The sequence below is a fragment of the Helianthus annuus genome, chromosome 9 (genome assembly GCF_002127325.2).
Source record: "Helianthus annuus cultivar XRQ/B chromosome 9, HanXRQr2.0-SUNRISE, whole genome shotgun sequence".
In the NCBI taxonomy this organism is placed as follows: domain Eukaryota; kingdom Viridiplantae; phylum Streptophyta; class Magnoliopsida; order Asterales; family Asteraceae; genus Helianthus; species Helianthus annuus.
This window is the reverse complement of record NC_035441.2, coordinates 81524460-81551601: the sequence shown is the minus strand read 5'-3', so window position 1 is coordinate 81551601 and position 27142 is coordinate 81524460. Positions and strand designations below refer to the sequence as shown.

Genomic DNA, 27142 nt, shown 5'->3' with positions numbered 1-27142 from the left:
TCCGTCCCACTCCGATGTTTCCGCCATCCGTTGGGGCGTGACAGAGCTAGCGATCGCCGCTACTCGCCAAGTCTCCCATCATCACCAGGTGCCGTAGAAATATTAGGAATTGAACCTGGGTCACTTGAAACACCAGCTCTCTCCCTTACCACTCCACCACTAGCTCATTGACAAAACATGTGCAGATATTTATGCATTTCATTCATACACTTATAAATACCGATTCCTACTTGCACAATGAAATTAGTCACCTCTAGTAACTTTTGATAAAAGTCAGCTTGCTAGTTGAGTTCCATTAGAATATTTAAACAAAACCCGAACACAGTTGGGTCAGTTAGGACACAGATTGAAAGGGTTTGAACGACTGGACTGAAGTGACGAGCCCACGGGTTGACCCAACCGCAGCTACAAGTGACACACTTAAGCATGCTAGACTCAGTATTTGCATCCAAATCCAAGTGAAGGAGTACTTACGGATCTTCGCTTGTGAAATATACATCTCTATCGGGAAATAAACCGATAACGGCCAGAAGGTGCCCGCGCCAAGTAATCCCACAAAGTCGTTAAAGAATGGGAATATCATAGCTATTATCGTCATCACGATCACATAACTTGTTCTCCAAACAAATCTCAACATATTGATATCGATACCCCACAACGAGAACTCTTTTGAGATGAGTTTGTTTTGTGGCCATTTCTCTTTGCTCCAGCTCTCTACAAACCCAAAAATTGGTTGGGCTAATACCTGATGAACCAGTTGCAAGAAAACGGTTAGGTTAGTTACCATTTTGGTTTGTGAGCCGTAATACGACACTATAATATCAGGTTTTACAGGTCATGTTTGGGTTGGCATGTATAACTAAAAGGGGCATTCTCAGGGTTGGCCTATCTAGTGTGTTCGAATAAACAGGTTGACCCGCCAACCCTTTGATTACCATTTTAACCCATATTTTATAACCCACCAACCGATTAACACGTTTACAACTTGATTACTATCCGTCAACTTGTTTGACAGGTTTAGGTAAATTTCAGTTACATGATTTTAAGTGAGTGTGGGTTAAGATGAGAAACTAACCCCCTAACCCGAGACAGTTGATCGACACCACTAGTTGTTACAATTAGTGACATGGTTTCTTGATGGTATTACTTTACCTGATAAGCACCAAGAAGATGAACAACGATGCATATATTAGCGAGATCAACAAGCCAAAACGGGTCATAAAACCCAAATCCGGTCAAGAAATTTCCCGGTGCTTCGTTTCCAAAAGCGGCATATCCCAGCACCCCACACAACAAATAAAACACAGTCGATGCCATGATCCCAATGGCTGTAGCCTTCTTCATTTGTTTGTTCTCAGGCGGACTCGATTTTAATGTATCCTGCATTTGTTCAATGGATAAACTTTATTTTTATCGAATATAGAGGTAGCACTGTCGACATGAATGAGTCGATTTAGATTATCTTTACGTTTAGTTCAGTCGACCAAATTAGAGTCATTCAAATAGTTTGCGGCTCGAAGCTCACCTAAAATCAGCTTGTAGATAAACAAGTCGAGCTAGCTCATATAAATTTTGAGTCGAAAGAACTCACTCGTTTGGCTCGCTCAAGTTAAATAGGCGATTAAAAAAGGTTAAACTTCTGGTCTCTTATTTGTTGTATTTTTCCGTATGTGCAAAAAAAATCACTTTTGTTGTTACATCTAAGAGTGGGTAAAAATTACAACAATTTCATAATTTAAAAATTATGCAAGCTGACTGATTTAGCTTCGAACCCAAGCTCGAGTTGAAACTTGCTAAACTCATTCGTTAAGGATCCCTAGACCGAATCGATAAAATATAGAAAAGTTTTCTAAAACAGAACTCCAATTTATGGAATTTTAATAATAACCCGCCCGCCTGAATCATTCATCAAGATTACCAAAAGATATAAATTACTTTGAGCTATGTGTTAGTGTTTTAACTTGAGCCGTACAAAAGTATATTATCCAACCCGCTGGATCCACCCATGACTTGCCTGAATTTCAATAAGGATGAAACAAAACGAATAGGCGAAAGCAACATCTCCTAGAGCAGAGAATGTTTTCCACATTTTCTCCATGCTTGTAAAGTCCTTCGTGATCGGTATCCCCGTTAGAGTCGTCTTCCCAATTCCTTCACCTATATGCATGCACAATATCTATCAATAACGAGATCAATTATTAAACTCTAAAATACAGGCGTTAGTCCTGACCAATGATTTTAGCGATTGAAAGCCCGATGCCAATCAACGAATACATGAATGACATGACAGCAGCAACGATTGAGAGTGGCGACAGTTTATGGAAGTTGGGGACTTGGCTTAGGATGATCTGAATGATGGCGAAAATGAGCATAAACGAGTTGTTGTGCACATGGCAATCTGCTTTATGGCCGCGTTTATGGAAACAGTTGGATCTCTTGATCGCGCTGATGAATATGCATGATAGTTAAAAAGATTAAAACCGGGAAAAATAAACTCCTGCCTTGCCTAAGTAATTTTCAACTTACGCCATACTGATCGAGGTGGTGATTGTGTATCCGATGGCTATTCCGGTTAGAACGCCGTATTGAGCTATGCCACAAAGCTTGTATTGAAGTGTTCCTGCATATCAGCCATGCCATGATGTTTGATTACTAAACACTTGTCCTAGTTGGCTTTTTGGTACTGTATAGGGTTTGATAAAAAAAAGGGCATGGATATGTATTCCACAAATAGTACTTATAACAGTAAAAACAATACGAATTTACCCTTATGTGTAAAGACTAAAAATTTTAACTAGGTTAGAGTTAAAGACCAAATATGTAATGAGTTTGTCAAATAAGGGACTGTAACTGTAATTATTGAAGTTAAAGCTATCCATTGCAATTCGATACAAACATAAATGAAGAAAAATATAATTTACCCTTTAAAAAAAAATACTTCTTTAAGGGTGTTTTATGTTTACATTGATACTTCAACCTTCTAGTAGTAGATATCATTATTCCCTTGTTATTAATTATAGTTATAACATATACTTACGTTAGAAATCCGTATATTACACGTATTGAATAATATTCAATAATTATTAACGAAGATATAGGAATTATATTATGTTTATTACTATTGATTTTCACAATTACCTTTTAAAAATTTAAATTAAGAAATTGAATATCAATAGATGAATTAAATTAAAAAATAGAATACGAATTATAAAATAAGAGAAGAAAGAAAAAAAAATCCAGACTCACAACTTTACAATACACTCAAGTATACCCTTTTTAATAAAAGATTTCATTTTACGTGCAAAAGGATTTTTGCTAAAATTCGAAATTAAAATATATACTTTTTTGTAAAAACAAATTTTTTTTATCCCGGTCGTCTATGAGACTTCAAACCAAGACCTCCCCTTTCTAAACTCAGGTGTTTAAAGTATTTGTCTTTGTCAATAGACCAATTGATAATTAAAATATAAACTAATAAAACAATATCATTATTCTTTTATATACTATATTATATTATATTGTTACTCAACAACCTTGTTTTTTAATAAATTAACTATAAAAAGCTATTTACTTAGAAAATTACAAAAATTATACTACAACATTTATGTAAAGCTCACGATATATGAGAGACAGATTAAAGTAAATTAAATGGATACAGAACTTTTTATATAGTTACACGTAAATAAAAAGATACACTTCTTGCATTTTTCTATTTAATTAGTTATTTATTTTATTGAACATACGAGTCTATATAACCTTTTAATAAGGATCCAACTATAGGTATATATCTCTGAGGTTGTATTATTATACACCTATCTACTTAGGTGTTGTTTGTTTTTTAAGAGGTAAAATATCTGTAGTCTGCGGACCACATCTGCAGACATATGTATAAGAAGAGGTGGATCAAACCTCTGCAATTTACAAGAAAAATGTTGTTTGTTTTTTAACGTATGAAGCACTACTACAATATGAAGCATTAGACGGTGTTCAAGATCTTTTTTAGACGGTGTTATAATAATAACTCCGTCTTAAAATCAATTCCTCACATGGCCGTTGTGTCAATCCAATTAAAATATTCAATAAAATTCCATATAACCCCGTCTTATGCTTAAACCCCGTCTTAAAATCAATTCCTCACCCTTTAAACAGTGTTCCCTTTGAACACCGTCTTATGCTTATATATATATATATGCACCCTTTAGATAGTGTTTTTGAACACCGTCTTAATTAAAATTTTCAACCACTCCCTCCGTCAAACCTTTAAATAAAATTTCCCCACATTTTCTTCCCTCCCAAATATATTAGAAATTTTCAACGGCTTTTAAGTCTTCCAAAACTCCCCCAAAATCAATTTCCCAGTCCCAAAATGAAGGTTTCATCTCAATCGACTTTCCTCTGCAAATTAAGGTAAGTCCAATTCTTATATTACTTCCATCCCTCTCTCCTAACGTAAAGTTGCAGGAAAATCTCTTGCCAGCCGTTGTTATTGTCTTCGCCAGACTGGACTTTGTCACCTCGCTACCAGAATCGAGTGTCGGAGGCGATTGGTACCAGCGAATTATTATGTTGATGCTAATTAGCGGACAAGTAGTCGGGTTCGGCAGATCTGTGGCTGAAAGTACATTAACTCCTTCGATTTCTGATTTCATGGTAAAAACCCTAATTTCATCCTTTTGTTTTTCCAGCAAACTAATCCTCTCTACGTTTGAATATGGCATAGTTTTGGTTCAAATACTTGTTCTTGTAATTTATTACATCTATGGTGAACTAAATCAAATAAAATGTTTTTCTTCATGATTCTATATTGAAACTTAGTGATTTTGTGTGTGTGTTGAGAAATATTAGATCTGGAGAACTGAAATATACACTTAAATAACGTAAAATGCCTTATTGACAGCTCATTGAGATTTAATAGCTATAAATTGTTGCTTTTGATAAATAGTAAATAGTAGTATATCTAATAGAATCGAGATCTGAATGCTTATGGTGTGTACGTTGATTGCAAATTATCTACTGAGTTTTTATTTTAGCTACGTTTGATTATTAGTTTAGGCAGATGTGGATTTACTATACATTTACCATAAATTGTTGTTCCCTGAAACATGATTTTAATTTGGTTTGAATGTGAGTTCTGAATCAGATGTTGATATGGCTGGGCATGCTGTGTGTGGAGAACAGAAAGGAGAAAGCTCCTACTAAATAACAAAGTTATTAACACCACAAGAGTCATTATTGCATATTTACTTGATTTTGTTTTCATAAATTATGTGGATTTCATTTCATTGTGGTTGGACTGATCTAAATGTTTATGTGATAAAGGTTAAGATGAATTATTATGTATTTTGGCATAGTGATAGCTAGGGGTGCAAACGAGCCGAGTTGAGCCCGAGCTCAACCAGGCTCGAGCTCGAGCTCGTTTAACACATGAAAGCTCGAGCTCGAGCTCGGCTCGATTCGAGCTTTATTTCTCAAGCTCGAGCTCGGCTTGAAGGTAATTTTTCAAGCTCAAGCTCGGCTCGAGCTCGGCTCGAGCTCGACTCGTTTAGTATTTGTTAATTATTTTATATTAATTATAATTATTATTAGACATATAATTTAGTTATTTTTTATATTTATATAAATGGTAACTATTATTATATAAATATGTGTTTAATATATTAATAAAAAATATATAAATAGAAAGCTCGATTAGGCTCGCGAGCCGGCGCGAGCTCGATAAGCGAAGCTCGGGCTCGAGCTGTTTTAAGCTCAGCTCGTTCGAGCTTTTTTTCAAGCCGAGCTCGAGTAGCTCACGAGTAGCTCGGCTCGTTTGCACCCTAGTGATAGCCTTTGTAAATGTGTACCATGTTTTTTTACAGAGCTACTGAATGGGTCAATGGAAAACATGTATAGAAGTCAAGCTGTCAAGGTTAAAAGACAAGCTTTTTTTTATGAACAAGTAAGTATTCTTTGTTGTTATAGTTTAACATGTGAAGGGGTATGGTCCCAAAAAGTCGCGCAAACCTCATAACAGGTTGCACGTGAGACCATACTCCTTAGCATAACAACTTGATAATAACAACCTCGCGCAGCTCACATCACATTGTGACTTACCCCCGCGCGAGGAAGAGCACATAATAAACTCAGATAGCAACACTTAGCATAAAAACAATGGTATAAGTGAGCACACTAGCCCCGCGCGGGTTAGTTGCCATCAAACAAAATCCTCTCCATAGGAAGACGCGCTGTTACCTACAGAGGTACACAGGGTACAAGTGGCAGTAAAAAGAGCCAATGAGCGTCCAGCAGGCTCTGTTCAATCGTGCGCCACGATCTTCTGACGATAAGTACACAAGGACGCCTACATGGCACCAATCAAGAGACGGGGACAACTGTCCCACGATCTCCACTTGTCTGCTGATGACAGAAGGGACAACAAGGCCGACAACAATGACACGTGGCTCCAATCAAGGTGCGCCAGCGCCGACGAGCATCTAGAAGCCACTAAGCAGTCGAGGCCAGCGAGGCAAAGAGCATATTCGTTGTTGTCCGTTTCTGGCCCAAGGCCCATCAGCCCACAACCTCTTACACCTCTCCGGCTATAAATAGAGACCTTCATTCCTCAGGTCATTCATTCTATTCTCTCGGCTCTTACTCTTAACTACTTAATTACTCTCAAAGCAGTCGCTTATTCTCACGCCGGAGCCCGGTTAAGAGGGAAATCCCCACATTCCCCTCTTAACGAGTAACGGTGTTCTGTTTTGCAGGTTGATTAACCAGTCGGAGCTCAAATACCTAAAAGAAGATTAACCTCTATGATAGGAACATAAACCCACCTAATTAATACCTTAATTAGATCACTGTTCTTCATTGGCGCCCACCGATTTTTTCTATAACCACCCTCATCTTCTTTATTTGAGCCTTTGACATCTTTTCATCCTTCGACTATGACTGGTCAAGGAATCTTTCCAGAGTTCGGCTTCGGAGCCAACTCTAACACGGCCTTGGGTGAAGAAGTCCAAAACCTCCAAGCCCAAGTCGAAGAAATAGGTGAAGTTGAGATCACCAACACGGGGGGTCAGCGCGGGAGCGTTACCCGTATCACACAAATGGTTACCCCAAGTAACAACGGCGAGGGACCTTCGAACACAGCGCCACCTCAAAATGTATCTGCATTACTTGGCTTACCAGAGGGCGAAACCCCAGCCTCGTGGTATGCCAAGAACATCGCCACTATCAATGCAGCATACCAATCGCTCATCGCGCAGCAGGCAGTTTTGACGGCAGAACCGTCCTTGGTCACCCCTCCGAGTCAGGGGATGCGCCAAATGCCACCACCAGCCAATATACAAGGCAGAACCAACATGCCTCCCCCTACAAGACGTTTAAGCGTACAAGACACGCGCGATACAAGAGGGGAAACGGATAGTTACTATGAATATCCGTCGAACCTTCAACGAGGCCCTGTTCACAGCCGGCTCACGCCGCGCAACATGAACAATGAATGGGAAGAAACCGACCCATATGATCCTACATGGGAAGGTGATGAAGAGTCATCAGTCTTTAATCGTTTACCAAAAAACCATGAGTACTATAAGCCAAGACAACACATTGGCTATACAGAAGAGGCTGAACGAGATTTCCGCCTGGCATACAGACCAGCGGAAGCTGCGGAACACTCCAAGTTTATCCCGAAAATCGCACTCGCACCACTCTCACGAGAGAAGCTACCCCCAACCGTTGGGAAATTCAATGGGTTGACTGACCCAGACGACCACGTCAGAACATTCACGAGTGTGGGCTGCATGGGAGGTTGGAACATGCCCATGTGGTGTCACCTGTTCATTCAAACTCTTACCGGAGCGGCTCGCGCCTGGTTTGACAGCCTTCCGCCCGGAAAGATTAAGTCATGGACAGATTTCAAGACGCAGTTCTTAAGCTACTTTAGCCAACAACGTCGCTATCAGCGTGATACGGCGGAAGTAGAAGATATATGGCGAAGGGATGGTGAAGGTCTGGAGGACTTCATCACGCGTTTCAACAAAGAATGTTTAGAGATTGGCGGCGTCAGTGAGCAACTCATGCGCTGCCACTTCAAGAAGGCTATACGCTGTGATAGCCTCATTAGAACCATCACAGGCAAAGATGGGATGCCAAAAGAGTGGGATAAGCTGATGGAAGCAGCGAAGATCGTCGCGCAAACCGAGGAATCCCTTGCTGGGGGAAAGGGTTATTACTCTGAGGATCGATTCTCAAGAGCAAACGAGAGGCCGCGCGACAACAATAACAAGCGCAACAAATACAAAAATAACGATTGGAAGTCTGAGAGACCCAGAGGCCGTGACGACAGGCCACGTTACAGAGAAGATGCGCGAGATACGATTGACCGAATCGGTTACAAGAAAGCAGTCAGAGACGACAACCGTGACAAACACTGGACTCCGCTCACAAAAACTCCAAAGGAGGTATTGATGACGGAGAATGTCGATTTCAAGGCGCCAAGGCCAATGACAAACAAGAAAGGGCAAGACCCTAACTTGTACTGCGATTTTCACAAAGATTCAGGGCACCTAACCGACGACTGTTACAGCTTGCGCCAAGAAATCGAGAGAGCGCTCAAAAGCGGCAAACTAAGCCATTTAGTGAAGAATGTGCGCAAGGACACCCGTCAGCTCCAGCGTCACGATGAAGGTAGCCACAAAAAGGTGAGACGGCTAGAGACTCACATGGTCAACGGACCAAGATACACCGCGAGAGAAAAAGGCAAACGGCCCTACGAGCCTTCTTGGCAAGAACAGCAAGTCATATTCCCAGTAGTGCGCGGCGGTCCTCGCGCCACACGACCCGTCGTCATTACTGGTATAATTGGTCACTATGAAACAGAATACGTCTTCATCGACCCAGGAAGCACAGCCGACATCATCTACGAACAATGTTTCAATCAATTCGATGAAGAAGACAAAGCGAGACTCGAGCCAGTCGATTATCCTTTGTCCGGTTTTTGCAATGAAATGGTTTTCCCTCTCGGTCAAATCAGTTTCCCCGTCACGTTCTCTGACGGGAAACACTCAAGAACAACAACCGTAAACTTCATGGTAATGCCAGTGAAGTCAAGACATGATGTACTCATTGGAAGGGAAACACAAGGCGAACTAAACATGGTGACTTCAACACCTCATTCTGCCATAGGTTTTCCTACCAAGACAGGCGTCGCAATCATATACGCCAAGAAAGAAGTGATGTCAACTGAAGAGCTGCGCCCAACAAAAGCGGCGAAGGTCTCTACGACCGAGCCAGAAAAATGGGTCTTAAACCGCAAGTACTCAGAGCAGACAGTGACAATTGGCCACGCCATTTCGTCAGACATCAGAAAACGTTTAAAGCAACTGCTGTTCCGCAACATGGATATATTTGCCTGGACCCCGTCAGACATGACCGGCGTCCCGCGCAACATAACTGAGCATTGCTTAAACACGTACCCTTCTGTAAAACCAAAAGTCCAACGAAGGCGCAGCCTAGGCGCGGATAAGACAAAAGCGATGAATGAGCAAGTATGTGAGTTGCTCAAGGCTGGAATCCTGAGAGAGGTAAGATACCAAAGCTGGGTCGCGAACCCAGTAATGGTGGAAAAGTCAAATGGCGGATGGCGCATGTGTGTAGATTACACCGATCTCAACAAAGCATGCCCAAAGGATTGCTATTCCTTGCCAGAGATCGATAAAAAGATTGACTCCCTCGCGCCTTACAGATGGAAGTGTTTCTTGGATTGCTACAAAGGCTACCATCAGGTGCAGATGAAGCTTGAGGACGAAGACAAGACAGCCTTCAGGACTGATCTTGGAATATTCTGCTACACCAAAATGCCTTTTGGTTTAAAGAATGCAGGCGCGACATACCAACGCCTCATGGACAAGACCTTTGCCGGAGACATTGGAAAGCACATCGAGGTTTACATTGATGATCTGGTGGTCAAGAGTCCCGAAGAAGATCAGATGCTGAAGGATATTGAAAAGACGTTCAACTCTCTGCGCGGCGTCAATATGAAACTAAATCCTGCCAAATGTTCCTTTGGTATGGAGGAAGGGAAGTTCCTGGGTTTCATCGTCACAAACGGCGGTTTCAAGGTGAACCCAGAGAAAGTACAGGCTATTGAACGAATGCCATCACCGCGAAACATAAAGGAAATGCAACGTTTGGCCGGCCGACTGGCCGCGCTTAATCGTTTCCTATCTAATCACGTCGCGAAATCATATCCTTTCATCAGTACACTACGCAACTGTGTAAAGAAGCAAGAATTCAGATGGACACCGGAGGCAGAGACAACTTTTCAACAAATGAAAGCATGTCTGATTGAACTGCCCACCCTTACGGCGCCATTTGAGAAAGAGCCCCTTGTACTGTACTTATCATCCTCGGATAGGGCAGTAGGGTCAGTGTTGCTAGTGGACAGAAACGGAATTCAAACACCGATCTATTACGTCAGCAGGATACTCACAGACCCAGAGACAAGATATTCCACGATGGAAAAGTTAGTACTTGCGCTACTTCATGCCTCCAGGAGGCTGCGCCGATACTTCACAGGGCATGTGATAACCGTGCTGACAAACTTCCACATCGGAACCATACTACAGAAACCTGAAACGTCGGGCAGATTAGCGAAGTGGGCCATTGAGCTGGGAGGTCACAACATCTTGTATAGGCCGCGCCCAGCAATCAAAGGTCAGGTTCTAGCCGACTTCATCACGGAAGTGCCGGCTGATAAAATCAAAGAATGCGAGATGATAGAAACTCCCAAAGAGGATACAGAGGAAACTTGGATGCTTTACACCGACGGGGCATCAAATGAAGATGGCGCGGGAGCAGGTTTGCGCTTAGTAAGCCCCGAGAATCACGAGTTTACTTACGCCATTAGGTTGGATTTCAAAAATACCAACAACGAGGCTGAGTACGAAGCATTCCTGGCAGGCTTACGCCTCGCCATCAAGATGGGAGCAAAAAACTTGCGCGCACATGTTGACTCACTCCTGATCGCAAGTCAAGTGAACGACATATACGACGCGAAAGGAGAAGTCATGGCCTTGTATCTGGAACAAGCGAAGGAATTGCTACAGCAATTCAAATCCCACAAAGTTATACACATTAATCGCTCAGAAAACAAGCCTGCCGATGCTTTGAGCAAGCTTGCCTCGACTTCCTTTCAACATCTCGCCAAGGATGTAAGGATAGAGGTACTCAAGAACCCATCGGTTTTACTGCGCCAAGTTAACGTAATCGAAACAGGGCAAACATCATGGATGACCCCCATCATCCAATACTTGCAAGAGGGGGTGCTTCCCGAGAACAAAGCGGAAGCAAAAAAGATCCAAAACAAAGCCTTACAGTACGAAATGAATGGCGGTATCCTGTACCGAAAATCCTTCCTGGGACCACTACTACGTTGCGTGGACTCCCAGGATGCAAATTATCTGATAAGGGAAATTCATGAGGGGATTTGTGGCATTCACTCCGGACCACGGATGGTTGTCGCGAAGATCATGAGCGCCGGTTACTACTGGCCGGGTATGCATGTCGACGCAATGAAGGAGATCCGCAAGTGTGACTCTTGCCAGAGACACGCTCCAAAAACGCTGCGCCCTAAAAATGATCTTATCCCCGTGTCCACCGCATGGCCCTTTCAACAATGGGGAATTGACATGGTGGGACCCTTCCCGGATGCTCCCGGCGCCGTAAAGTTCATCATAGTAGCTGTTGACTACTTCACAAAGTGGGTAGAAGCCAAAGCCCTTGCATCCACCACAGCTATGATTGTGCGCAAGTTCATATGGGAGCACATCATATGCAGATTTGGCCTCCCGCTCAAGATCGTGACAGACAATGGCACCAACTTTGCTTCGGACGATCTTAAGAACTGGATGAAGGAGATGAACATTGAACACACTTTCACCTCTGTTGCACACCCACAAGGCAACGGACAAGTGTAAAGTGTGAACAAATGCATCGTCGAAGGGATAAAAGCCAGATTAGGAACAAGGCGGCGCGGATGGGTTGATGAGCTCCCAAGCATTTTATGGGCTCATCGGACCATGCCAAAGACGAGTACCGGCGAGACCCCTTTCAGCCTGGTTTATGGCTCAGAGGCGGTAATTCCGGCGGAGATTGGCCTGCCCTCGCCACGCATGACAACGGTCAACACGGTTGACAATGAAGCAGAAAGGCGCCTAGACTTGGACCTGTTAGAAGAAAGACGCGAAATCGCGAGAATCAGAGAGGCCAAGTACAAAACCCAGCTGGAAAGGTACTACAACACAAGGGTTCGCATTTGTACCTTCAATCCAGGGGAGTACGTCTTTCGCGACAACGAAGCATCAAATGCGGAACGCCCAGGGAAATTAGCACCTAAATGGGAAGGCCCATATCTGATCCATAAGGTCCTGGGCAAGGGGGCCTACAAATTACGCACCTTAGATGGCCACATCTTACCAAGAACTTGGAATGCGCAACAATTGCGCAAATGCTATATGTAATCTTTTCGGCCTTGCGCCATTTTTCAATTTGCTACGCCGGCTACGAGCCATCGGCAAATATGTATGAAGGCCTAAGAGCCAACTTCTGACTTGAATGAAAACATACGACATGTTTTTTCGTTACAAATGCATGTTAAACTTTTGATTAGCGCGAAAACACTCCAGTATTTCAGGGTGGTTCAAACCACCTCCAAGGTCCTCCGCAAACAGAGCGCGAGACCGGGTGGCCACCTTATACTTAGAAAACGCTTCCATTTATTCGAGCTAATTTAACATAAAAGTTTTTATAACAATGCAGTAATTGCAACAGAAAAACAAAAGGTTTCATTAACAACTTGCGCAACTGCGCAACATCATACATAAGAGTGAGTATCAAAGAAATTACAAAGGCACCAATGCCTATCAACTACCTACTCAACAAACTATCCTATTCTTCGCGACGATCATCACCATCATCTCCGTCGTCTTCACCATCATCGTCATTGCCATCATCACCGTCGTCACCGGCAGGCTCTTCGTCAGACACCTCGACGGTAACTGGTGGATCGAGGATTGCCTTAAGACGCTGGCACCAGTCGTCTTTCTTTAACGATTCGACAACCAACTCCATGATAGGCAAGGAGAGGTTGTCATAGGAATTTTCAGCACTTGCCAGCGCAGCATCGGCACGTTCTGTTACTGAGCAATGGCTTGTGTCAAATTCTTGCCCAAGCATTTGCTCAACATGATCAGCACACTCCAGGTAGCCTCCCCGGTGACCCACCGCACGCGCCGCATCTGTCAGAGCCGCTACGGCGCGATCTAGCTCGTTCGCATTTAGGATGGAGTTGGCAACCTTCAACAAAAGATAAGCATTAAAGAAAAAACTCTTCAAATCAACTTAAGAAAAAAGCATAAGGCACCTACCAACACTACTCCACGAGTGCGCATCCACTCCGCTTCTGAAACAAGTGTATCGACGATACCTTGAGCCTCAGAGTAGTTGGTTTGGGCCACATTCAGTGCGGCAGTGCTCACAGCACGCGCCTCCTCAGCATCAGCAGCCTTGACCTTCTCAGCCTCAAGGTCAATCTCCAAAGACTCGCATCTATCGATTTGCTCATTCAAGCGACGTTTGAGTTCCGCTATCTCAACGTCCTTGGCATGGAGATCCTTGTCCTTGTTAGACAATTGCACCTTGGCTTCAGTCAGCTCAACCTAAAAATTGACAAACGCCTTGAGAATTGACTTAGAGAAATCTCATAAACAAAAAAGGAAGAGCGAGAATCAGTAGAACTAACCTCCATCTGCTGCTTGACAGTTTTTTCACCCTGCGCTTCCTCCACCTTTGAGGTCAAGTCCGCAACTTTAGCCTCAAGATCAACGATCTTTTGTCGTAGAGCATAAGTACGCTCGTTGTCTTGGGCGCATATACGCTTGAACTCGGCCTTCTCCTTGGCCAGTTGCTCCTCAACATTGTGGAGTTTTTTCTGCAGCCCCTCGCGGCCCCACTCCTCCGCCTTCTTGTCAGCCTCAAACTTGGCTCTTTCTTCGTCGAACGCAGCTTTCGACTTCTCAAACTCCGCAATTCGCTTCAGAGTACGCTCGCGGTAAGCCTCCCAGTCGGCGCGCTCCCGAACCATCGTTCGCCATTCGCGAACGATCTGATGGTTGGCAGCACGGGCATTGGCCTCCCCAAGAATATAAGTACGATATAACATCTCATGGGGTTTTGCCCTTTGCCGATTGACCTCACCAGGGGGGAAGGAATTCAAAAACCATTCACGCGAAGCGCCAAACTCAATAAATGTATCCTTCTGTTTTAAGCTCCAGGGGGCTTGATGGAGGACATCACCGCGCTCTTCTTCAGTGTATGTCTTGTAGTAGATATCCCCAACGGTATCTTTTGCCCCTATCACGTTAGGGTTATAACCCCCAGCTCCACCGGAGCTCGCGCCGCTAGAAGAGTAGCGGCCGGACCCTTTCGAAGTGATAACAGGGCCGGTGCTGGTTGGCCTGGTGACCTCAGGACCTTGAGACTTCAAAGGCTGATCCATAGCCTTTTTCGCCGCTACCTCCTTCTCCAAGGCCTGCTTCCTAGCCACCTCAGCCAGCCTCTCCTGCTCCGCCCTCCGCTTCATATCCTCCTCCTCCTTTTTCTTCCTCTCCTCCTCCTCCCTTTTCTTTCTCTCCTCCTCTACCTTCTTCTCTTCTTCTTTCTTTCTCCTCTCCTCTTCTTTCTTACGCGCCTCCTCCACCTTTCGCTGCGCCTCAGCCGCCTTCGCGGCGTCCTGAGCTGCAGCGTCAGTGGACTTGACGGTTATCCTGGGCCTCTTTACCCCAGCTTCACTGAATGTAACCGCCTTTTCAGGGGTCTTCTTCTTGATCTCTGCAAAGTAAGGCAAGTGTATGTAAGCAAAGAGGTTTTTTAGAAAAGAGAAGAAAAGAAGAACATACCAGGAGAAAATTGGTACAACGAGCGCAGCCTGCTTGTCTTCCCTATCGCGGGTATCACCACAGATGTAGGCGCGGAAGCCACACCAGTCGTAGCCTCGCTCCTACCCCTCTTTCGCCCAATAAGTCGGGCACCAGCATCTTCCTCCTCTTCTACATCTTCAGGAAAACTGGGGGTCGCGCCAGCATCGGGGTTACGAGAACCCGCGCTCCCAGAACTCTTTGACCCACCAGCATCAGCTTTTCCCTTAGCTGCATGCGATAAACCTTCATATGAGTCACTGATTATCACATAGTCGCCTAAATCACGTTGACGAAGGCGAAGAGTACCTTTGACAGCAGCAGATGTTGCGCGACTAGGGCCGGTGCCCTTACTGGTCACCTCAGGCTCCGCCTTCTTCTTCTTCTTCACCGGCTTTTTCTTCTTCTCCTCGGGGTCAATCCCCAGGTCGCGCAACACACCTGCAAAGATTTCAGACCAAGAGCTTAGCTCGCCGTTGGAAGAACCTACAGACTCCTCGCTGGAAAGATAGAAAGTTTCTTTCCCAGCGAGAGTCACAGAGCGCAATGGACGAGGTTTTGGATATTGCGCACCTTCAGTAGCAGTTGGCGGCGAAGCGAAGGCATCAGCAGCTGGAAACATGAAGTTTCCTTTAATCTGGTCATACCAGCTTTCTTCATCATCGCGCACTAGGCGAACGCCCATGGAGCCTCCAAAAGTAGAGAAGGCAGCTTGGTAAAGTTGCGCCTCTATAAACGGAGATACGTAAGTAATAATCAAAGAAATCATACTTAGACAAAGAACAGAAAAACGACTAACCTTGATCGCCAAGCTTTAAAACGGGAACTTCCCTACTGCTAGGTGACCACCGGTCACTCATCCTTGCTGCAACTAGAACATTTTCCCCAAACACCCGGTTAGGGGTTGGGGTCAGCTGCTGGTACCACAAAGCCGTTTTTGGGATCGGCAGATCTTCCTTGGGTATGGCCTCAGTCCATTCCCTAAAGGTCATAGCGACCGGCACGACTTCTTCCCTGATGAAGAAGAACTTGGGTTTCCAGTCATGGAAACTCTTGGGTGGATTTAACAAGATCTTCTTCGCCGCACCTCGGCTCGCAAACGAAAAAAACCCCATCGTCCTTTGCAGTTGGTAAAAGGATCGAAACTTGTCTACGGATGGCTCGATGCCATGAGACTGACATAAGAACTCGAAGTGTCTCACCCTCACCATCCCAGGTGGACTCATCTGAGATATGTGGAACCTGTAGTAAGAAAGGATACTACCCAGAAAATTGGTCGCCGGCAGCCGGAAATTACCCTGAAGAAAGAAATCTTCATAAAGGGTAATATAGCCGGGTGGGGCATCAGCCGCGGTTTGGCCCTGAGCCGGATACCGGGCGTCCCACTCCGGTGGGAATCTGAAGCTCCGAACAATCTGTTCGAACAGACCTAAGTCCCATCTAAGGACTGGAACCGGTCCTTCCTCACCAGCAGGAACCTCTTGGTGCTCCTCACTCATATTTTAGAAGGATCTGGAAAAAAGAACGAAGAAAAGTTTGAAGATTTGAAGAAATCTTGAAGAAGATGAGAAGAACACTTTGAAGATTCAAAGACCTTTTGAGAGGGAATTGGAGAAGAAACGAAGAGAAAGTGAATCTCTCACCTTTCTCTTCGGATATATATACACATCGCATTTAATGCGATGGGTAACCGTGCCGAATTCGCCGCTAGGCTAACCAACGGGAGGTTGCCACGTCAAGCGGAAAACCAGGAGTGACGGTTACCACGCGCGCGTGGGCCTCACTCTCCTGACATGAAGTGCAACCGCCGCAGGCGGCATGATGACACCCGTGCCAGGGGTCAACTCAAACGTCGCCCTCAGCGACTTATCTCACCAACCTGTCAGAAGTTCAAATTTCGAAGTTTCCCGCCATAAAACATGCAAGTAACTTCATGCAGAAGTCATATGAGTCGCGCCAGATATACGTAAACCACTATAACCTCGGGCGCTTAAAAGGCCAAACAAGAAATCACTCGACACCTGCCTAGTACCTGCGCATCGAAAACAACAGTTTTCTACATGCGCCTTACAAGTCAGGATCAAAAGGACAATTTCCCCTTCTCTTATTTTTATTAAGTCCAGAGCTCCAACCACTTGCGTTGCGCATGGTGCAGCACTGGACTGGGGGGACTTGAAGGGGTATGGTCCCAAAAAGTCGCGCAAACCTCATAACAGGTTGCACGTGAGACCATACTCCTTAGCATAACAACTTGATAATAACAACCTCGCGCAGCTCACATCACATTGTGACTTACCCCCGCGCGAGGAAGAGCACATAATAAACTCAGATAGCAACACTTAGCATAAAAACAATGGTATAAGTGAGCACACTAGCCCCGCGCGGGTTAGTTGCCATCAAACAAAATCCTCTCCATAGGAAGACGCGCTGTTACCTACAGAGGTACACAGGGTACAAGTGGCAGTAAAAAGAGCCAATGAGCGTCCAGCAGGCTCTGTTCAATCGTGCGCCACGATCTTCTGACGATAAGTACACAAGGACGCCTACATGGCACCAATCAAGAGACGGGGACAACTGTCCCACGATCTCCACTTGTCTGCTGATGACAGAAGGGACAACAAGGCCGACAACAATGACACGTGGCTCCAATCAAGGTGCGCCAGCGCCGACGAGCATCTAGAAGCCACTAAGCAGTCGAGGCCAGCGAGGCAAAGAGCATATTCGTTGTTGTCCGTTTCTGGCCCAAGGCCCATCAGCCCACAACCTCTTACACCTCTCCGGCTATAAATAGAGACCTTCATTCCTCAGGTCATTCATTCTATTCTCTCGGCTCTTACTCTTAACTACTTAATTACTCTCAAAGCAGTCGCTTATTCTCACGCCGGAGCCCGGTTAAGAGGGAAATCCCCACATTCCCCTCTTAACGAGTAACGGTGTTCTGTTTTGCAGGTTGATTAACCAGTCGGAGCTCAAATACCTAAAAGAAGATTAACCTCTATGATAGGAACATAAACCCACCTAATTAATACCTTAATTAGATCACTGTTTCTTCAACATGTTTGTCTGATTCTTTATAAAGGCTATTTCATTAGTTTTCCTGAAGTGATTTTCTACGTTATTTGAATAAGTTTTATGACTTCATAGAAATTTTTTTTAAGAAAACCTATAGAGACGACATGTCGTCTTTATTGGGTTTAAAAATATTTTTGTACAAACTTGTAGACAAGGGCGAAGGATAAGAGGGGCGGGGAGGGGGCGCCCGCCCCCCCGAATTTTTCGCTCAGTAGTGTTATATATGTAGTTTTCGTATAGAAATTTGTGGGTATATACGTTTTCGCCCCCCCCCCCCCCCCCGGTTCTATAGAATTTTTTGGGTATATACGTTTTCGCCCCCCGACCGAAAAATTCAAGCTTCGCCACTGCTTGTAGAGACGACATGTCGTCTCTATAAATTTGTCTATAGCAACGGCATTTATAGGGACGACTCATTGGGCTATAGGGACGAGGCTATAGAGACAAAACCTAACAGAGACAACATATCGTCTCTATAGGTGAAAAATGCCTATAGAGACAACATTCCCTCTCTATAAGCTGAAAAAATGTCGTTCCTATAAGGTATTTTTCTTGTAGTGATTTGTAATAACTCTTTCTATCTACTTTTATTTTAGATGTGGCACGACACGAGAGAGGCTACAGAGAATGAAATAGATGTTTTGTTGATGACGTTGATGCCGAAGTTTTTTAGAGAGTTAGGTATCTCGTTAGATTAGCTTATGTAGTTTATTTATACAATTTAACGTAGTTTGTTATGCATTCAACAAATGTTTGTAATTTGACGGGTTTATTTCCGAATTGGATGTCTATGGGTTTATTTCCGATTTGAATGTGTATTGTTTTGGTTTGATTTGAAAATGTTCCATTGGTAAGCTTGATGTATTTTTGGAAAACCTTTTTTATTGTAAATGTTTTTTTTTTTCAGCAAATGTTTATAAGACGGTGTTAAAAATATTTGTTTTAATAAATGTTTTGATATTAAAAGACGGTGTTCATCAAGTTTAAGTCGGTGTTAAAATTGAACAACGTCTAATAAGACTTGTGTAGTTTAAGACGGTGTTGAAAACACCGTCTTAAAACCCATATCACCCCGTTTAAAGATCTGTTTTTGTAGTAGTGAAGACTTCTAAAATAAACTGGTACTAGCGTAAGGACGGTGGTGGTGGTGGTGGACGGTGGTGGTGGGTGGTGGACGTGGACGGTGGGTGGTGGTGGGTGGTGGATGGTGGAGGTGGTGGTGATGCACGGTGGTGGGTGGTGAGTGGTGGTGTTGGACGGTGGTGGACGTGGGTTGTGGACGGTGGTGGTGGTGGTGATGAACGATGGTGGGTGGTGGAAGGTGGTGATGTTTAACCCTCTGCAGACGTTAGAAGATCTTAGAAGTGACTAGGTCAAGTCTGCACCAAGAAGAGCTCGCACAAACTTTTTTTAATGAAACGTCTTTGGAAAAACAAACAGTCTGTAGATACCAATGTGCGTGTAGTCTGCGCGGCGCAGACAGAAGAGCTTGCGCGGATCTTTTTAAAAAAAACAAACACCACCTTAATTTACATTCTTTTCTCTTCTATTGTATCCAGTTCAGACTTCGTACAAAGCATTTATACAATTTTAATAATTCTTTAATTAAAACTGGTATTGGACAGAATATTTTCGTATACATATAAATTTATTAGTCTTAGTGTAACGGTGTCACACCCCACCTACATGAACGATCATCGACGGTTACCGATGCGTGACACACTCCCCCAACGGACGTAAACAAGCCTGAGAATGGTGAGCTATGGTTTTAGCCAATCACATGCATTCTTTTTCTAATTGATTTTAATTTATTTAGACAAAATTGCACAAATAAACCTTTATGTTATGTTTGAACTACACTTCATACCTTTCACTATTAAATCAGCTAAACCCAACCTTTATGTTCATGTTTTGTTACATTCTATGACCTTTACAACTAACATCGTCCAAAAACTCGGTTAAGTTACCTCACATGTTTTGCATGAGAGGGTACTATTGTCTCTAATAACATAAAGTTTGATTTGTGTAAAAATATTGTTTATAACATAAAAGTTGATTTGTACAAAAATATTGTTATTATATATAGTAGATTATATATATATATATATATATATATATATATATAAACATATATAAAAAATTGTTTTAAAATTATTTTATAAAAATTCTGATTTTAATATTTTTATAAAGTAAATAATAATGACAAGATAAATTACTTTTTATCTAAAATATAAATAAAACACAAATTCTTATAAAATAAAGTTATTGTAATATCTGAAATATTTTTATAATTACATATAGAGTAAATTGTCATTTTAGTCCCTGAGTTTTTGTCCAAATTGTCATTTTAGTCCAAATAGTTTTTTTTCCTCTGAGTCCCTGACTTTTTCTTTTTTTTTTCTTGCCATTTTGATCACATTGCCTAACTTAGTCAAAAAACCAGGTTACAATCAGCGGTCTTCTTGGCAGTAATTATTATGAGGATTATAAATATGTTGTAAACTACCCCTATTTATCACTACACAACAGTTATGCGAAAAATACCTCTGCTTATAACTAGATTTTTAGACTTAGTTAGGCAATGTGATCAAAATGACAAGAAAATGAAAAAGTCAGGGACCCAGATGAGAAAAAAAACTATTTGGAGTAAAATGGCAATTTGGACTAAAATGACAATTTACTCTTACATATAATTATAATGAACGTTTTAAAACTACTCAAACTAAAAAGTATTTTTTAAAACTACTCAAACAAAAAAAATATCTTTTATATTATAACGAACATTTTAAAATTACTCAAACTAAAAAGTATTTTTTTAGGCTACTCAAACTAAAAAGTATTATTTTACGTTAGCTTTCAAAAGCATGTCGAGCATGATAAGATCATGTTTCAGTTAAGGATGTACATTGCAACTTCTTTTGCAAAAAACAAAAAACTTTTACAAGTGAATGACCCATGTATTTGATTTCAAATTCATATATTCTTATGTTTATAAGGCATACATTGGTGACATAAGAGTTTTAACAAACATTTTAAACATCTTTGTAAAATTTCACTCAAATACAAATAAAAAAATTGTAGGCGTTTAAGAAATTCTATTATTTACTATTGCATTTGTATTATTTACCTATTATATATTTAAAATTTGTTTACTGAAGTTTATTAATGGTTTTTTTAAACGTCAAATTAATTTATTAATTTCTTTTATCTATAATACTATAAAAAGGAGAAGTGATGTACAAAGTTGTAATTTTACCATATTTACAAGTTATGAAGCATCATGTACAAAGATGTTTAAGCCAATTTAGAGGTATTTCATCCAAAATTTTAAGACACCAAGGGGTAATTAGGAGATTTCCCTTCATGTCCTATTCCTCTCATAATGGCCGATCATTTACTTGTGAAAACCGTTCATTGTCGATGTTGAATGTTAAATTGAGAAACCGTCATTTGAATGTCTTCCATTTGAATGTCCACCCTCACAGTCTGTATTCTTCAAAAGGCATTTTATGTTTTCCATTTTATGTGAAACCCTCATTATTCTTTGATTTCATCCCAATCTCTCATCTCTTTCCTATTTTTCCTATTACAAATCTGCAACCAAGAGTCTCTCAAGTTTCAACACACCCGCCACACCCCTTTGTTCGAACTGCTTGTGGTCCAGCGACAAAGAGAGGCGCAATATCGGCTAGGGTTTCAAGCACGGTTGACTTTCCGGCGGCTTAATACGACCCCTCTCCGACAATCGTCACTGAAACTTTTTGTTTCTTCTCTTGCCTTTGGTTCTGTTCAGATCAGTATAAATTAATTTTGGGATTTAATTTAATTTGGTCTTCGATCTCAGGTGGTTGCATTTGTAAATTGAAGGTAACTTCTTCTTTGATCCAGTTGTTACCACGGGGTTCATTAAAGATGCTAAAGCTCATATTGACGTTCAAGGGTTTATCATAAAAATCGACTCATTAAGGTTATAAAAACTATCTTACAATGCTTCTTATTTTACAGCCATTTTGGAGACTCTGGAATAGTACAGGAAGTGACGGTCATGGAATAATAGGTCAGTTAGTTAATTTGGAGACTTTATGTGAATACATGTTACCACAAAATGATTTTTTAATTTTTTTTTTTGTTTTCTTGTTGTGGATTAGGTGTGTTGGAGGCTAATTTTGTAGAACCAGCTCATGATAAACAAGGATTCGAGCGCACCATTGTTCTTTCAAGACTTGAAACACGTCTTATTCAGATGCAGAAGACATATTGGTATGCTCTATATGATGATTACTCCCATCTGTAAGGCCTTTGAGGTGGATAATAGATAGTTCGGACTAACTCAGTTTCTCGGTTTTTGTATGTTTTTTTGTTATTCTAGAAGATGACTATATGCATGAGACTTCTTCTAAAAGGAAGAATCATTTCTCACAATATACTCCACATTATTTATTCAATTTTGTGTGGTTCAAGATTATATCCTCTTTTCTACTGATCAAGTATGTAGTTTTCAATATGGGTTTTAAATATTGTAGCTTATGTGATATGGATTTGGTTTAATTTGAAGAGATTGATCAGAATTAGATTTGAAATTGATGGGTATGTGTGGATTTTACAGGGTTTGAACTCAAATGGAGGGTGTAGTTCAGTTGGAATTTGGAGATGATGAAGATGAGTTTAGAATTTATTGTGGAGATGAGGATTAGTTCGAAGAAATGTCGATTGTTGGGGATATGGATGACAGCGGTGGTTTGGGTTTCTGGTAGCAACAGCGAAGACGAAGAGGGGGGTGGTGGTGATGTCTACAGTGATGATGATGGTTGTGTTTGACATAGAGAATGATGGTGGTGGTTGTGATTAATGGTGATGGAGACAGTGTCATACGGTTCCAATCATGGTGGATGCCTGCGGCGAAGACACTCTCCGCCTAAACCGAAGAACAAGCTAAAAGACAAAAACTCCAACACCCGCAGCAGCATGCCCGCCTGCCACCCGTTCAACAACTGGGTAAAGCCAAGTTCGTTCTTAGGTCTGGACTGGCGGTCATACCCATCCCATGGGTAATACAGGTCGTAAACTATTAATAGTCTCAACTTTCAGTGATTACGGAATAGTTATCATTGATCTGATTTGTAGAATGTTCAAAATCACGGTTGATGTGTTTATCAGAAGGGTCTACCGTCTAATATACATGTTTATTATTGCGGATATTACATGATGTGAATTAATATATTTAACTAACACAAGTTTAATGTATAAAATTTGAGGATGTAGATGAAAGCTGTAGAAGTTTGGTCTGATAAAACATGATATGTGTAGTATTTTAATACGCATATGTGATCTGCTATTTGTTTTTTTGTGCAGATTAACACTCATAAAGTGAGCGATCTTTCGCTACGAGGCTTCTGAGCGAAACGTAAGGGAGTTCTTTTCCTTTTCGGGAGATATTGTTTATGTTGACACACCAAGGTTAGTGTACCGGTTAAGTTTTATCTTCTGGGATTTTATATGTTACGTAGCGCGCCAATACCGTTGAGTAGATATAAACTTATTTGAAGTAAATGCATAAATATAAGAACATGGTATGCATATGAAATATTACATGAAGTTTCAATTGACATATGTTGCGGTTATATCAAAGATTTTCTTTACTTCTTTATCTATGAATCTCTATCCCGAGAGAGAGAGATGGGGTGTCGGCTGTTTTGGCAAGCCCATCAGCCCAACCGAGATAAATGGAAGATTATTTTTATGTTGTTTTGTTTGGTATTCATGTTTCATCTGGCTAACTCGCATATTATTGTATGTTTATGGATTCAGTGAATAAAATCAAGTATTTATGACAATATGAAGATGCAAATAATGTATACATCGTTATCGACTACGTCTCCTTTATCACTTTTTTTAATTATCAAACTAACTTCAATTTATGTGCTACTTTTACGTGTACACAGCTACAAGTGGTCATAGTGGAGCTGAAGGGGTGGCTTTAGGACATTGGGGTTGTTATTGTGATCAGATTGTCATATATTGATTCTGTTTGAAACTTCGTCCCAATATGTTCCTGTTTGCAATTTTTGTTATAATTTTTAGTATAGGTTATCGTAATTCTAGATGGAAATAGAAGCCTTTCAAAAAAAAAAAGATGGAAATAGAAAGGATGCACTTTTATATCATTTCTGTTGACTTTAAAAGTCAAACATTGCGTTTTTCAATTTCTATTTATTTAATTTTGGTATATAAGGATAATGTAGATATATCTTGATTTGGGTATTTGTGGGTGAGAGTTATAATAACTGGATAGTAGATAAAATTGCATTTTTATATCTTTTCTGTTGACTTCATTGGTCAACATTGCATTTAATGGATCACATTGCACACTGGATACAAGAAATTGCTAACCAAATATATGGTTGTAAATTGAAACATTACTAACCAATTCTGAAGTGTTTATCAATCAATTTGACTTTTAAACTAATCGGTTGATCAAATATAATTATAATTATAAATCTCTTAAATCTATACATTTGGGAACAGTATTTTTAGACATGTGGTGGCACCTTATTTGTTCCTTTTTTTTTCCTTTTTTCATGTTTTTAAGTGTTTATATAAGATTCTTTTGATATCTCGCTATATTTGCTTGTGTGGTAAAGTGGTAGTGTGTTTGTTTCAGTTCATGAGTCTCCCGGGTTCGACCCTCTGTTGTCAAACCCTATTTTTTTCCTGCCATAGGCTTTTTTAGTGCTTCACACGTGTCCCTTGTACATTTCAACTGAGGCCAGGTGTCTAAGTGCACGGAAAATGTTTGATTTACTTATGTCTGATTGCATGGTATCTTCTTCCATTACTTTTGCTAATCTGCTTCTCATCTTCTCAGGTTGGTTAATTTTTCTTGTCGTAGGGTGCCATTGGGTGTTTGTTGTTTTTAATCTGAAGTTATTCTTGTCGATTTGGGGGTTTTGTGGTTTATTGTGAAGTTATTCTTGTAGATTTGGGGGTTCTGTGGTTTATTGTGTTTAAATTGATGTGCAGGTGTTGGTGTTTCAAGATTTCCGAGTGTGTCTCTTCTTCTCTTATGCAGGTACATTCTTTTCTTTCTTTTAGTATATGTCATTTCTGTTGATAGTTTCTATTGTGTTTTGTTGTATATGCTGAACGATTGACACCCAGACCCAAAAACAAAAGTTGACCAAAAAGTCAACTTTGTTAATTTTCAAAAGATGGAAACAGGCTACACGGTTAGGATTCCCTTTTACTTTGTTGATACACATTCTGTGAACAATTTAAATTGTCCCTTCCAATGGAAACAAACTGTAAGAATTTATGGCCCACAAAAATTTTATAATATTAATAAGTAATATACTAACTAACAAGAAAACTTTCGAATACATACTGATTTAACCAATTAAGAAACTTATGGTTTGTTTATAGCTTTTTAATAATCAATTATAGTGGCACATTTTCAGTTATACGTGTTTATTTAACCAAAATAACTGGACCAAACCAATATAACTTAACAAACAAATTGAATCTGACATGAGTTGGGACAACCGCTGCAACGCGCGGGCATTCCCACTATTAATATAAATTTGTCTAATATTTTGTTTTTGTAAACACATACTTACATATACATAAAAAGTAATTTTTAGTTAAAAGGTTCATTATAATTATATATAATTATAAAAATATATTGTAGATATTACAATAACTTTATTTTATAAGAATTTTGTGTTTTATTTATATTTTATAAAAAAATAATTTATCTTATCATTATTATTTACTTTACAAAAATATTAAAATCAGAATTTTTGTAAAACAATTTTTTTATATATGTTTATATATATAAATATATAATTATTAATAAATAATAATGTTTTTTTGCAAAAAAAGTTATTCTACTGTATATAATAATCTTTTTGCACAAATTAACCTTTATGTTATAAATAATATTTTTACATAAATCAACCTTTACACTATAAAAGACCATAGTAGCTACCCTGATATGCAAAGCATGTGAGATAACTTAACTGAGTTTTTTTACGACGTTAGTTGTAAAGGTTATAAAATGTAACAAAACATGAACATAAAAGTTGGGTTTGGCTGATTTGATAGTGAAAGTTATGAAGCACAGTTTAGGTATAATATAAAGGTTGGTTTGTGTAATTTTGTTATTTATTTATTATAAACATTATTTTAATAAGGGGTGGATGATGAAAATATTAGACACTCTTAACGAAAAAAAATGAGCGAGTGTCCTCTAGTAACTGGAAATGACGATTTTAACGTGACATGATGAAAAAACATCAAAACACAACACGTAGCCTTATCCAGTTACATTTGTCATACATGTTTTTGTTTAATAGTTTTTATTGTTTGACCATCTAATACTGACAACCGGTTAATGGTGGTGGGTGGAAAGTTAACGTTTTTCTACATGCAATAGTGTTTCTATAGATAAGATTTGCATGTACCGTCACCGGCCAAAGCGCTAGTTTCCAGCCAATCTCATAAATTGGTAATAATGATTTAAATTATTATGTAATAAAACCTTTCTTTTTTGCCAAAAGAAACTGGGAAAAAAGTTAAATTTACCAAGATTAGATTTAACGGCATCCATATAAGTATAGTTTCTGGTTCCGATGACAGGATCTGGTGATCGGTAGCAATCCGACAACAAGAGCGAGTTAAACATAGTGATGACCGAAAACAAGACGAGGGTGATTGTCCCAGCGATCCACCCTAGTTGAGCAAAACACCATGCTAATGACAACACTCCTGACCCAATCACCGCAGTTATTATATGTGCGGTTGCACTCTTCCAAGTCCCTTTATCAACAAACGATAAGTAAAGTAAAACAGATGTAACAAAAACATGCACAAATGTTGAGATCAACATACCCGTCCGTTTTACCCTGCCATCGTCGTCGAACTTCTCGCTATCAAGGTACCCGCTTTCCACGGTCGAAAGACTTGAGCAATTTTGCATTCTTAGACTAGAATTAAAAGAAAATGAGTTGGTTATATGGCTGCCTGAATTTGATCCCTCATTTAGGGAAATTCACTATTTATAGTGTTAAAAGGCGTTAGAAGGTGTTTTGGTGTGGGTACCCACCAATTAAATGCAA

The 27142-nt window shown here is 40.7% G+C and overlaps 1 protein-coding gene and 2 long non-coding RNA genes across 11 annotated transcripts; 2 read left to right on the top strand and 1 right to left on the bottom strand.

Annotated features, from left to right (window-relative positions):
- Nucleotides 1–181: 181 nt before the first annotated feature.
- On the bottom strand, nucleotides 182–27050 carry LOC110875537 (amino acid permease 6). Its single transcript, XM_022123734.2, has 7 exons — nucleotides 26916–27050; nucleotides 26610–26843; nucleotides 2527–2620; nucleotides 2231–2445; nucleotides 2015–2157; nucleotides 1153–1380; nucleotides 182–745 (listed from the first exon to the last, which is right to left on the bottom strand). Exons 1-7 carry the CDS (start codon nucleotides 27001–27003, stop codon nucleotides 335–337), a joined length of 1413 nt encoding a protein of 470 aa, XP_021979426.2. The 5' UTR covers nucleotides 27004–27050; the 3' UTR covers nucleotides 182–334.
- On the top strand, nucleotides 4280–18891 carry LOC118482018. Of its 2 annotated transcripts, XR_004866838.1 has the most exons (3): nucleotides 4280–4407; nucleotides 4462–4650; nucleotides 18626–18891. It is a non-coding gene; the product is annotated as an uncharacterized LOC118482018 (long non-coding RNA). The 2 variants fall into 2 exon arrangements; XR_004866837.1 differs by having other exon boundaries at nucleotides 4290–4650.
- LOC110877444 lies at nucleotides 21398–27142 on the top strand. Of its 8 annotated transcripts, none has more exons than XR_004866836.1 (8): nucleotides 21400–21896; nucleotides 22035–22086; nucleotides 22178–22289; nucleotides 22399–22516; nucleotides 22636–23086; nucleotides 23382–23486; nucleotides 25050–25098; nucleotides 26664–27142. It is a non-coding gene; the product is annotated as an uncharacterized LOC110877444 (long non-coding RNA). The 8 variants fall into 8 exon arrangements; XR_004866831.1 differs by lacking the exons at nucleotides 25050–25098; nucleotides 26664–27142 and adding exons at nucleotides 23838–23881; nucleotides 23972–24260 and having other exon boundaries at nucleotides 21401–21896; XR_002557048.2 differs by having other exon boundaries at nucleotides 21398–21896; nucleotides 22636–23486.

Coding starts and splice junctions, on each gene's coding strand:
- LOC110875537 (XM_022123734.2), bottom strand. CDS start 27,003: ATGCAAAATTGCTCAAGTCTTTCGACCGTGGAAAGCGGGTACCTTGAT. Junction 2,158..2,230: donor TTCAATCGCTAAAATCATTG/GTCAGGACTAAC, acceptor GCATGCATATAG/GTGAAGGAATTGGGAAGACG. Junction 746..1,152: donor ATCTTCTTGGTGCTTATCAG/GTAAAGTAATAC, acceptor CTGGTTCATCAG/GTATTAGCCCAACCAATTTT.